The sequence below is a fragment of the Typha angustifolia genome, chromosome 8, assembly GCF_048772165.1.
Source record: "Typha angustifolia cultivar Huaian chromosome 8, ASM4877216v1, whole genome shotgun sequence".
Taxonomy (NCBI): Eukaryota; Viridiplantae; Streptophyta; class Magnoliopsida; order Poales; family Typhaceae; genus Typha; species Typha angustifolia.
The window spans coordinates 1,170,353-1,183,792 of NC_133246.1; the positions used below are offsets into that span (position 1 = coordinate 1,170,353).

At 38.3% G+C, this 13,440-nt stretch overlaps 1 protein-coding gene across 4 annotated transcripts; it reads right to left on the reverse strand.

Annotated features, from left to right (window-relative positions):
- Positions 1-1,516: 1,516 nt before the first annotated feature.
- On the reverse strand, positions 1,517-13,436 carry LOC140765662 (cysteine-tryptophan domain-containing zinc finger protein 7-like). 4 transcript variants are annotated; one of them, XM_073104852.1, is made up of 14 exons: positions 12,923-13,436; positions 12,373-12,445; positions 12,159-12,292; positions 11,686-12,042; positions 10,196-11,604; positions 9,501-9,955; positions 7,365-9,409; positions 7,115-7,275; positions 6,444-6,604; positions 5,065-5,225; positions 3,370-4,148; positions 3,087-3,232; positions 2,898-2,995; positions 1,517-1,858 (listed from the first exon to the last, which is right to left on the reverse strand). In XM_073104852.1, exons 1-11 carry the CDS (start codon positions 13,079-13,081, stop codon positions 3,960-3,962), a joined length of 5,304 nt encoding a protein of 1,767 aa, XP_072960953.1. In that variant the 5' UTR covers positions 13,082-13,436; the 3' UTR covers positions 1,517-1,858; positions 2,898-2,995; positions 3,087-3,232; positions 3,370-3,959. The 4 variants fall into 4 exon arrangements, with proteins under 4 accessions (XP_072960953.1, XP_072960952.1, XP_072960951.1 ...); XM_073104851.1 differs by having other exon boundaries at positions 1,517-2,995; XM_073104850.1 differs by having other exon boundaries at positions 2,898-3,232.
- Between the last annotated feature and the right edge of the window lie 4 nt (positions 13,437-13,440).

Consider the following 13,440-nt stretch of genomic DNA (forward strand, 5'->3'; position numbering starts at 1 on the left):
AAATCTTGTAAGACTTGTTCATTTCCCTTTAAAGAGAATTAAGAGAACTTAGCTGCTTCAAATTCAGGGGATCGAGTTTGGGTAGTTATCGGTAAGCCAAACTGTGGCCGCTTCATGTGGTGATGTGTTGCACACGTTCATTGGAAGCAGTGCTGTGGGGGGAGGGGGGCTTTGGAGGAGGAAGAGAGGCGGAGACCAAATGATTCCATGACATGAAATTGGTGGGTTGGGCGTGGAATTAGGTGGGTGTTTGGGTGGGGGAGGGGGGTCAGTGGGTGGTGGTGGAGTGGGCAGAGAGGAGAGAGAGAGAGAGAGGAATCTTTGAAAGGAACTATGGATCTTCCATGACTAAAGAATCTACTAGGCACCATCTCTCTCTCTCTCTCTCCAGCTGTCTTGCTATCACCCGACCACAAGTTGTGAGAGTACTACATGATATGAGCATTGTTTATGAAGAAATTCAGAGAGTGGTGCCTTTTGAAGCTTCTCCTTGTTTCATCTTTGTCTTCTTGCTACCTCATGAGAGAGAGTCTTTGGTTCTTTCAGCATTTAATGTTACAGAATCTCCCACCATGTTTAACTGAAAACAAAAAGAAAGAAAGAAAGGAGAAAATCTCATTGGCCAAGAAATGTGTTACCAAATATATTCAAAGGTATGAAATGATCTTTAGATGCACTCCCTGATTGAAAGTATATTCACTGCTATTAACTTGCAAATAGAACCTATAAACACTATTCCTTTGAACAAAGGCACCATAAAATATTTATACTTCCATCAATCATATGAACCTCATATTAATATATAATATTGTCATAAATAATTGGTTCCATTTGCCACCATGGACCTACTTCCCCACGTGCTATCTTCTGCTGGTCAAAAGCCTTGTGGACTCCAAAGCATTAGAAGGAAATGATTGCTTTGTTTGAAAGGTTAAATATTGGCCGTCCTTTCCTCTGCTTTGCCCAACACCGTCCTTTTCCCTTCTTTTATTTCTCCCACCCAACCAAACCAGTGGTCATCAATTTTTTTCTAATTATATTATTTTCACAATCCGCAGTTCTGTTTGGGGCCATTTGAAGAAAAGCACCTTAGAATTTTTTTTTAATTTTTTAAATAAAAAGAAGACAGATAATTATGCACATCTCATGTAATAATTTATACGCACTCCATTATAAAAATCTGTACATTTAATGTAGAAAATAGAAGCTCAATCTTTACTATTATCAAGACTTAATACTTTTTGATACAAATGTTCCTTATTTTAGGGAAAGGGCTAGGCTGGTTTTACCAACCGAAGTAAAAAGAGATGGCCAATGATTTAGCCCATATAACTTGCCCCATCTATTGCATAGTCAACTGTGAACTGACTTCAGTTATATTCTAGGATCAGAAAAGCAAAATTTAACCAGTAATCCTATCAAATCGGTTACTGAGAGTATAAAATTAGAAGCAGAAATGTTCTAGCAATAAGACTAAACTGTAGGTGGTACATATGTGCAAAGAAAGCCTAAGAAATATATAAAATACAACTTTATCTATGTATCAGATTAAAATCTCAAGAAACTGGGTACATCAAGGATCAAATTCTAGCCACCCACAACACCAGTAAATGTCGAACTACCAATTTGGTCAACTTGAGCCAATATTTGTGATGAAATTCAATAACTACATCCCACTCATGAGGGATAAGTACCACAAAGGAAACTATATCTCAATGAAAACCATAGAAACAAAATTTCAGTACAAATCAAACCTCCCTATACAATCACTATCTCAACTACATCCAGAAGCTAATAGATGACCTTTCTGCAAGATATGCAAATCGAGTTCCTGCATCGAGAGCCTTTCTCCATAATGCTGTCAATGATAATGACCGACCAAAAAATTTAACTTATATTACTTGCCAAAAGAATAAGACTAAAAACCGGCACGCTTTGATAGAGTCATACTAACAGCAAAGAAGAAACCAAAAGGAACTAACTAAGATAGCGAGCGAAGCAAAGCAGCTATTGACAGCAGTTAGCTTAAAGTAAAAGGCTTCTATAGCACTAGACAGCCATAATATACTGGATCATAAGTAGTCTACTCGCAAGTATAGAACTTTTAAAGTGATAATGGAATAACATAACCTGAAGAATATTTAAGGAGAAATAATTGACACATTCCATAGTTTATATACATGTGTTAGGGGTCAGGGAGTCCAGTTCAGACCACATTGCTTTCACAACTGTTCCACTGTACAGTTAGTGCATAGATATATCACCTCACAAAAAGTCTTACCCTTCTCAATATCATAGATTAACACTCAGTGATATCTTCACCAACATACCATCATTAGTCTTTGATGACATACAGGCTCTTACCAAACAATTACGATTCACAAAGATGTAACAGTTTACAATTATGATTAGCAAAGATAAAGCTAACTGCTCCTCTCTGACTAATAATAATCTTAACTTACAAAATGGAGTTGAGACATTTACTTATGAAAATGGGAGAGAAACAAGTAAAGAGATCTTCCCATGCCTAGGTGGTGGAACTTAAAAGGATAGAAGCTAAAGAATATCTAAAATAATAAAATAGGGACAACATAATCTAGTAGATGATGCACTTTCGCTACAGATTACAGTAGCTAATCATCTAATAGAAGTTGCCAGAGAGATCATTAGTGTATGTGCAGGCGGACATATAGTTTCTAAAAAGATAGGGTTAGTTCAGGGGTTGATTCTTCTTTCAGTTTCCAAAGCTGCATCCTTCCATCTGCCTAGTAATTCTCTTTTAAGATCTCTGTTAAACTTATCATCTAATAAAAAAATTATGCTTTCATATGTGATCTTAGATAATAACTTCTCAGAACTCAAAATGCTTATAGTAACTAAGTCTTGGGGAGACTTACCTTTGAACTGAAGATTGATGAAGCAAAGAGCAAGTGTACTCCTAACCTAGAACTTCTGTAAGCATAATGTTTTGAGATTTTAACTGGCAACATCCACCCTGTTCAATACATTATATGCACACAGCTGTTGATAGAACTATAAGATAACTGCTACAGTGCCAATAATGCTTCAAGTACAACAAGATATACCTCTTTGTAAAGTGTTAGAACCCGATATCTGATGCCAAATAACATAAAAGGACAATATCCTAGATAAGGCTAGTACTTATAGTTATTACAAGTCTGTTAAAAATCACTAGTATCCTGATAATGGTCATGGGAATCAGCAAAACAACCTGCAAAAGTAGAATTTAGAACATTAAATTGGAAGCACATTACAGCACAATATTTGCAGAGCAAAACAGAAGTAACATAGAGAAAATTTAGAACTACATTAAAGTTTCATATAAACAGTGAAATAATACATACTGACCTGCAATTTCACTTGTGTCAGCTCCATGGATGTTTAGATTTGGAGTCACACATCAGAACCAACTCAACTTAGTTGGGTCTAACACCCTGTTATTTAATCTTATTTGCACATAACTGATGTACGGACAACTTCTCCACACCGCTCCACACGTAGTTTACAGTAACAAGCATGCGAAAGGCCTGAAACTTGATCCAGATGGCAGAAAAGTTTATATTCACATCGGAAGAAAGATATACATCACTGTTCATTGTATGACCTCCAAGTCATTGCAAATGTCAATTTATAAGGAACGTTCTTCATTTTGAACAATCTCTATCCGTCAATTTGCCGATGCTACTAGTCAAAAGCACCAAAGGCTGCAAAGAATACTATACAAAAATTGCTAGCTGATCTCTTTGTACACATTTTACAAGTGTCCCGGTGAAGTCCAATCTATTGGCAAAGACATGCTACATTGGATGTGAAAATGAATCAAACCCAGCATTTTCACCTCATTCCAACCAGCATACCATAGAAAAAAGAAAAGAAAAGAAAAAAATCTACTCGTTCTATTCACAGGGGTGATGCTTTCTCAATCTTTTAAAACCTCATCAAGTGATAGACTCCATTGAAAGGCGTACAAGTCGCAACAGTCCTTTAACATTGTGGAAGTTAAAATCAAGAACTTTTCTTACTGAATTAATGCCATCAACTCCATCCTTTTCAAGGTTAGCACCAGCTGCAGCAATAGCAACCTGTGATTTTCTAGTTGCTTCGAATGCACAATTCAGATCATTTGTCTGTCATCAGATCAATTCAAAACAATCTTAGTGCCATGTATGACATAAAGACATTAAACAATTGGGGGTGCTAGTACACACCATCCATACGAGTCATACATAAGAATGAGGGTGACAAATAAGAGAGACAGTATGGTCAGGCCTGAAGCCAGGCCTATAAGAATCTGAGTTCAGCTTAAAGATATAACACTAGGCCAATGCATTATACCAAGTTACCAACCACACAGTATTAACATCAATTCAACCATATTATATTTAGTTATTTACTCCAAGCCTGCTTATAGAGTACTACGTCCTCTGGTAAATTAACCACACATTCAAGTTAACCATAAATGTTAATGTTCTTTATACTTACACAAACAGTTGGACACATTTAATAATATCTTATACAGTTTCTATACTTCTATCCCATTCTGATGTGCTGATTGCAGTTCTGTAGACAGACAAAACTTGATGACAATAGGGTATCTGGTACTCAGAGATGAAAACCAATCCAGTACCTCTTCATAACAGGAAATATATATCAGATCCTTAAATATCTCAAAAAGAGCCTGTGAGTTGCCTTCTATAGAGATGATATGTCAAGTTACAGGAGATGGAGAGCGTCAAAGTTACAACACTGTAATATTAGGAAAACAAAAGCTAAATGAAGCATCAAGCAACTTAGCATAGCATAACTAACTATAAGGGGAAGGGACCAGGGCCAAACAAGGTTTTGAGTATATGAATAGCAACCAGCAGGTCCAGTACTTTACAGACAATTGCTAGCAGATACATGACTTTCAAGTAGTAACTTCATATTCCAGGAAACAGAAAACAGGAAACAGATTTCAACTTTCAAGTATTAATGTATCACCAAAAGTTAATAAATAATGCATCCTAATTAGAACAACAAAAATTCAACAAAGTAACTTACATAAGCAAGTAACCGCATCAAGTATGGATGATTGCGAGCAGCTACTAGATGATTTCCAGCAACTTGAGGAGAATTTGAATCCTTGGCTGAAACAGCCTTACTTGCTGTATTCTGATTGTTTAAATTATCAACATCTGAAGCAGAAGATGATGGTGACTCACCTACATAAAAAAATCAAGTTTCACCATTCCAGTATCAAACTTCAAGAGCAGGGAGCAAAAGGTGTATGGGACATAAAGCAGCATAGATTTAGATAAGGATAATATGATATTAACGTCCAGAAATATATTAGATGCAAAATAACAAAAGGTTTAAAGTGCTGCATTATTGTTCTAAATACTAGAAATACTATTATTTTCAGTGGAACTTTCTGCTTGATTTTCTATACTGCAGGCATTATTAAGAGGGAAAGAAAGAAGAAGCCTAACTATGTAATTAATAGGATGATTCTATAATGAACTAAAAGAGAAGACATATCTAGTAGATAAGTCCTAGCTACTTTATATATATACTCAATTAATTAGTATGAAGTGTCCGTCCAACTTTCCTGTTCCCATGTGCATGTAAGCACAGAACCACAATATTACCTCAGATTAACTTCGCCTAGTTATTGTCACCTGCATGTTTGGATCTAGGACAGACAAGGGACAACTGGTTCATATTTGGCTTGATAAAACTAGAACCAATATTAAATGACCAGAAATTGGCTTGACCTTAGTCTCAAACTATGCTTGATCAAGCTCAGTTTGCTGAGGCTCAGAGGTACATAAGCTAAGCATCATAAAGCACAAATTATATGATACATGCGCCCTAAGTCTAGTTAATGATATGTAAGTATTATATGTAAAATATTATTCAGTAAACAATTTCCTATGTCCTAAATCATGATCTTGTGATTTCGTCAAACATTGGTTGTATTTATTTGAGGCCTTCCACACCTGGTACAGGCTGAATCTAGGTTGACCTATATGCTCAAGTGGCTAAAATATGAGCTGCTTGATAAAGGCTACAGCTCAGCTTGGCTAGTAATTAGGCTCCATTAGTGCTTAAATCAAGCTTGATGGTAGATGGCTGCTCAGAGTTACTTCCAACCTCTGATCGCATATAGTATGATCAAAATCGGCTAACCCTTGATCATACATAAGTGATTAAACTCCACTCTATATACCACCTTGTTTTCATTGCAATGTAAGATTAATAAATAGATAAATCTATTCAATGGATGCAAGAACTAACACATTATTACAATTGGTAAGATAAATTTTGAAAAGCAGGTAAACATACATTCAACAGATATTCACCAAAACTGAGGGTATAAGTGGAGAATCTACAGTGCATAAAATCTAAAAATTATAGGATTAGTGCACATTCAAAAAAACCTGGTGGAACCATCTGTAGAGCTATTTGCAGTTCATGTCGATCTTTAGTTGCAGTAGGATATTTGTAGTATGCAGCCTTCAAATAGGCCACTTCCACACACTTGTATGCTAGAGCAGCAGCAGCCATTTCTTTGCATCTTTCATATTCATGGGCACAAAATCTGTTAAAAACAGAAAAGCATCAGATGATCATAGTAAAGTATCTTGTACTGATCCATCAGTTACGAATGGCTAGTGCATAAGGATGTAAATAGTTAAATTATTTCCTTTTACAATACAAAAGACAGTAAATAAACCAACATAAGATTATGTAGACCACAGTGGAATATTGTCCTATCCTTTGACCAGAAAGAGAAAACCTTAGTTGGAAAGATAAGTATTCTTATCTGTTACTTTTGCTATGGCATAGCTGACACTAGAACATTTAGTTACAAATATGTGTTAACACATCTTTCGCGTCCTCAACTTCCATGGAACAGCAAGAAGTAGATAATTGATCTTTATCATGCTTTATAAATAATATATCATGATAAAGTAAACAAAGCCCCCATCATTCATAAGGGTCATGCCTCCTACAACTACTAAAGTGTGACGATTATCCCCATCACAACTTAATATATGCAGATCAATAAAAGAATTATCACTTATCTACTAGAATACTTTTAACGTACTCGCATAGTTTTGCCGTTTCAGAGTACATTTGAATAGATTGAGCTGTATCCCCTTGTTTTGAGCTATCAAAACTGACAGGCTCCCAAAGTGAGGCAACATGGAGAAACTTCAAGGCTGCCTCAAAATATAGGCCTGTACTTTCGAGTTCATGTCCTTCACTCTGTGAGATACATATGCTATAAAGCTTGTAAAGCAGGACAGGATGTCAATGTAAGAGAATAAATTAAGATCACAAAAGGCAATATTAACCTTTAAACGATTAGCAGTATGTTTTAAATCTCGAGCTTCTTTCAGGACAGTATACGCGGCTGATTGACCATCCTTCCTAATAGGACTTGGAATATCTGACCTGCTAGGTGTTGCTTGCCTCAGACTGTTGTGTGGAGTAGTATTTGGAATGTCAGGCTTTCTTGATTGTTTCGGCACTTTTGACACAACATTGGTGGAGTGTTCTTCTAACCTGCTTCCTCTGACAGGTGAACATACCATTTCTTGTTTACCTGTACGCTGTGATTTGTCTGTTCCAGATGCCAATTCAGATCGACCATTTCGATCCGGAAGAATATGACTAGATTTTTCAGCTTGGAAAGATGGCACCGGTTTAAGGTCTTCATGCGTATTGGACCCACCACATTTAACTTCTGTGGATGCAGCCCTTGAGTCAAAACCCTTGTGCTGTTTAAAATGTGTGGGAGGCCCACGTGCGTCCAACCTTCCTTGAATGCCAGAACTCAAAAGAATATCTCTTCTACCTACCCCAGAGCATTTTAATGTAAGGTCTTGCTTTTCCAATGAATCGTGCTCGACATTCTGTCGAGTATCACAACATTCAGATCCAGGTTCACCATGATAATCACAATCTTCAAAATGATAGGTGTTTGTCTCGCGTGGGTATCTATCACCATTCTCGATTAAATGTGGAACTATGTTCTTGTCAACAGTTCCAGAAACATTATCTTTACCATTATCAATATCAGATTTGATTCTCTGTTTATCTTTGGAAGTTGAAGAACACTTCCCTGGCTTTAAATGACACAGACCATTTATTTGATGGTTATTGTGCAGCTTATCCAGATCTCGAGCATGGTTCTTATCAGGGTTTTCACGAGCACACCTGCTATTTTGAACAATCAGATTTCTACTTCCAGTTACCACTTCTATCTCTTCAGCCTCAGATAGTGAGAGATCATCATGGGAGCCTGTTTTCAAATGCTTATCATCATAAACTTTGCCACCAGATAACCTACTTGGCTTCTTGTCTTGATAATCTAATTTCCAATCTTGAGTCCCAGATTCACCCTCTCTATGATTCACTAAAGATTGTCGTTGGGGGACAAAGGCTGGCTCTCCATCAACTTCATTATCTAAACATCTTTTTGGGCTTTCCAAGCTTGAGAAACCGTTATTAAATGCTTCATCCTTCTTCACCGATTTCTTTTTAGTATAAAGCTTCTCAATATTAGAAATCCCCTGCGGAGAAGATGAAACTGACCCTACTGGGGATACCCTTGTTTGCTGAATGCTGGCTTTACTTTTGCGGGAGCCTGAAACCTTTGAAGAACTTGAAGTAGCTCCTGCAAAAGCTTGTGCATAAATTGTATCCTCCTTCAAGGAATCTCTACAGTTTAATGCCTGTTGAGAAGGTGGATTCCCCTGACAGAGTCTGTCATCCTCATCTACAACATCAGTTGCATGACCTCTATTAGAAGGAAAATTGGTTCTGTTCTCATGAGTTTTGTCCAGCCTCCCTTCTTCCTTAGACACCTTTCCATCAAAATTAGGTTCTCTCAACTTCTTTACCTTCAGGACATCAGCTTCACTTAAAGGTTCATTAGCAATAATCAGGTTGTCCATTTCTTGCTGACTGCTCGTCCGAGCCTCTGTATTAAGGCAGCTCTCCTGCCACTGTTTCAGCTTCCTCTTCTTAGAAGAAAAGTCCTGATTATCAGACCTTTCTACATCTGAAATGCTAGCATAGTCTTTCTTCTCTCCATTTGAGAAAAACTGATGGTCATCTTTAAGCCTCTTAGGTAATGCAGATTGATTGCCTTTTGTGTCGTACTTCTCTTTGTCCAAAGAAACATCACTGTATTTCTGCAAAGTTTTCGACATTGGACTACTTGGTAAGGTATTTGGAACTGTTTTTCCGGCTAGATCAAAGTCGGAGTGCCCATTTTTTACAGGATTCTGTGAAAGTTCTTTCTTAATCTTTTTAGATGTTCTACAATCGTCTTGATTTACCATTCTCTTGCTCTTCGATTTTGAATGTTTGCTGCTTCTTTCCATGAAATCTCCTGTAGCAGGAAAAAAACAGCTAAATTGGCAGCGGCCTGAGAAGATACTTACAAAGAAGGGGAAAAAAGTATAAAGATAGGAGAAAGGAACCTCCATCCTGATAGCATCTTTGGTTTTTGTGCTTCTCCTTTTGTCTGGACTTATGCTTTTCTACAGTAAAGTCCATCGGTTTGTTCCCATGCTCTTGGGCTGCTTTGCTGTATGAGCTTGGTTCTAAATGGTGGTTGTTGACATCATTTAAATTCCTACTTGTCGCCTGCTGTTTCTTCTTCAGAGAATTTGAAGCTTGTGTTATACTCAAATGATTGGGTACATTAGTTTCATCCTTGGGGCCAGATTTCCTCTTTCCTATTGTTGTCATGCATTGCACATTTTGCTCGACTCCTTGATTAAGATGTAGCACACTGGGTGCAGTCATGCTTAAAGCAGCAACATCATGACGGCCATCTGAATTAATGCCAATCTCAGGGGCTGGGGCCATATATAAAGCATTTAGAGCTTTTGTTGTTTCCTCCTCGCTAATGTCACAACTATTCATTCCAGGTCTAGAAAAAATTTCCAATGTAAAGTAGTTAAAAATGAGAAAACCGTTTTTTGTTCAAACTGCTTATAACCTCAACACTTCTAAAGAAGACACCAGAAAGTAAAATTGTAAATTAGAATGTTTTCTTTGACATGAATGAGAACTAAATTGACACAATTACCAGCATAGCACAAATAGAAAAGAGAAAAAGATCAGATGGAGTAAGCATGAGTAATGATCGGTGCACTTCAAAGGTACTTACAGCCAGTTAAGCAAACCACACTGCCATTTTTTTGGAAGATGATCGGGATTGGCCTCATAGGGTAAGAGACGCCACTTTTGACAAATATCGCAGCACACCCAATGTTCCTTTATTACAATAGGAGCAGGGATAGCTGCAACTGGTACTGTTGTTGTACCATTGGATGTTGAAGGCATAGCTACTGGCTCATTAACAAATGCCTTAGAGATTGGATGCTCATTCATCTTCTTATTGCCTGGCCTCTCTTTTAGTGTTTCCCTGAAGTTAACAGGTTCATTCTCATTTTCAGGCTTCACAGCCTTCTGCTTATCTTTCAGCTGTAGTAGATCTAGTAAACCACTTCCACTATCCACAGCATCACTCTTAACATCTACACGTGACTCTTTAAAGAAGTCACTTTTTGCTCCCTTCTGCGACTTATCTTTCATCTTCTTTTCAGACTGGTTGGCACTTGAGTGAGAGTTTTTCTTCCTTTCTTTTATTGCTCTGGAAGATTGAACAACTAGATTGTCCTTAGAGGATACCGATGGTGCAGCATCCAGCTGGCTTCTTGGCTGCTTTTGTCTCTCCTGAAAGAGTTGATCATTTCCTTGCATTATTTTTTCCTCGTCTCGCTCAGATGAAACAGCTTTGCAAGAAGATATATGTTTCATATGATCTGCAGATCCAACAGTTTGATCTTTCTGCCCTTTATATTCATCTGAATAAGCTTTAGTTGCATCATAGTTTTTCTCAATGATTCCTTTGTTTTCTCTTTGCAGCTCAAATGGAGAGTCTACATAGTCATCCGTGCGTTGCTCTTCCAAGGCGCTCTCCGTCTTACTGGCTTTTGAGTTCACCTTCTCCTTTCGGTGTGTGTCCCTATTTCCTAAATTGCCAATCCTATTTCTCTCCATGCACTCCATAAATTCCAGTTTATACTTCACAGACTCAGGGCTACTTGTCCCACCATTCACTGTGGTATTTTTCATCTCCTTTGAGTGGTCTAACATCCTCTTAACACCCTTTGCTGACTGCTCAGCCAACGGTCCTATTTCTTTATCGATTGTACTAGAACCAGATAGCAGTGGTATGTTTAAGGCATCAGAAACCAGATCTTGCCCTGCTTGGGTTTCAATGTCAATATCCTCACTCAAGATTGTGCTGATATCATCAATGCAGTTTGAATTCTTTGCATCTACAGATCTCCCTTTCTTTTCATCAGGCTTCATTTTCTTTGTCGTCTGGGCCTTTACGTCTTTCACTGGGAAAGTGGAATCATAACCTTCAAAATGGTCCATGGTATTATTGTAAACCATGTTTGTTTTACATTTTCTCAAGAGAGGCATGACTTTTTCTGTCAATTGCAGAACATTGCCCCGAAGGGGGGAGAGTAAGAACCCTCCAGGAACTGAAAAACACGCCATGACCTGTTTCATCATGAATACAAATGAAATAGTTAGCTCTTCCAGATTCTGGCATAATAAATTCTTTAGCAAAAGAAAGTTCACCTGGAGAATGGTCTGGGGAGATTCATTGGCAATGTCTCCAAGTTCGGGAGAAAGTCCACCACCCCTATCAGGGCTCTTCTCTACTGATGATGATGGAGACACATCAAGACCCAGACCGCTGTAAATAGCAGCATTGTTTCTTGCCAAATTCTTATCAGGACCCACTTTGATACGGACTTTCAGTGTGTTCTGTTCACTACCATTAACTGGTCTATTTAGGGAATCACATTGACGAATAGACTCCCTATTGCTGAGTTTACTCATACGTATATCCTTTTTTCCTGAACTATCTAATGCAGAAGTATTGTTTCTGAAAATGGATGAACCTTTCACAACAGAAGGGTTGTGATGTGCATCCTGGCAGTGTAGATCATGACAGTATCGATGTCAAAAATTTACAGATTGACATAAAAATCTTTCTAATAGCGGAGTAGCATTAAAAGAAGAAGCACAGCAAAGTCAAAATAATGTACCTCTGACAACAGGTTACGAGGAGATCTCGAGGCACTATCAGTTGCAAACTTAGATGGACTTTTAGTTTGAGATGAAATAAGAGGAGAACGCTGGTAAGTAGGCAAAAATGAACCATAACTCCCAAACTTTGCCCCTATAGATGAACAAATATATCACCACCATCGTTTAAATATCAAATTACCATATCTTGGAGGTATAATATCCTTATCTTACCCAAATTCTCTGCAGACACAAGTCCTTCGAAATCTTTCTGGAAATGCCCCAACACATCTTGAATTTTTTCATCCTGAAAGGTCATACACATCAGTCCTGTAAGAACAGACCACATTGAAACAGAAAAGAGGAAACGACTATGATCAACCACATTTTTTTTTTTAAAGAAGAAGAAGAAGATGCACGTAGATTAAATAACCACTCTGGACACTACAGACTATTTCTTTCCAGCAACTAAAAGGCTTAAATACCAAATTAATGTGAAAGAAAGGAGGAGAAATCAGACTACTTGTAGTACAATTTCCGACTATATCCAGTATCTTTTTGCAGAACCAAGACTACTTGTAGTACAATTTCCTACTTACGCATATCTCAACAGTTCGAACAATTCCCTAAGCATACGGAAATGCACAAAGAATTATCCCCCTATAATTTACGAAACTCATCGCAACGAAATACAGACTTCAACAACGCAAAAATCTAATCTTTCCTCCAGAAAAATATCTAAAGGAGACAAATTTTAATTACAATGCCCAATTGAAGGCCTTACTATGTACGTGAGGGCGTCCGGGTCGAGATTGCTGGGGTAATCCTCCTGACCCGAGCACGCTTCGCCTTCCTCGAGCTCGTTCTCCTCCATCCCCCCTCTCACACCAAACCCTAACCCTTCCCCTTCCCTCCCATCCTCCCTCCTCTCCACCCACAGCATCCAATGCCTCCCTACCACCTGCTCCTCCACTCTTCCCCGCCTCACAGATCAAATCAAAACGAAGCAAAACCAAACCACTCCCACATCGAATTCCTAAACTCCTCCAGCTATCAGCGGATCCCGGCGATCAAATACGCCCATCGATCGGCACCGGAGAGGTCGGCGGTCCGTGGATCGGTCGAGCTGGGATCGAATCCGAGAACGGAAACCCTAAGCAAGAGATCAAAATCGCCAAGACGACGGATACCACGCGACGATTTCCTCCGCCGCGATCTTCTCCTCTCCTCTTCGCGTTCCCTCGCTGTAGCGTTCTTACAAGAGAGAGAATTAAAATAATTAAACACTTTTTTTTTCCTCGC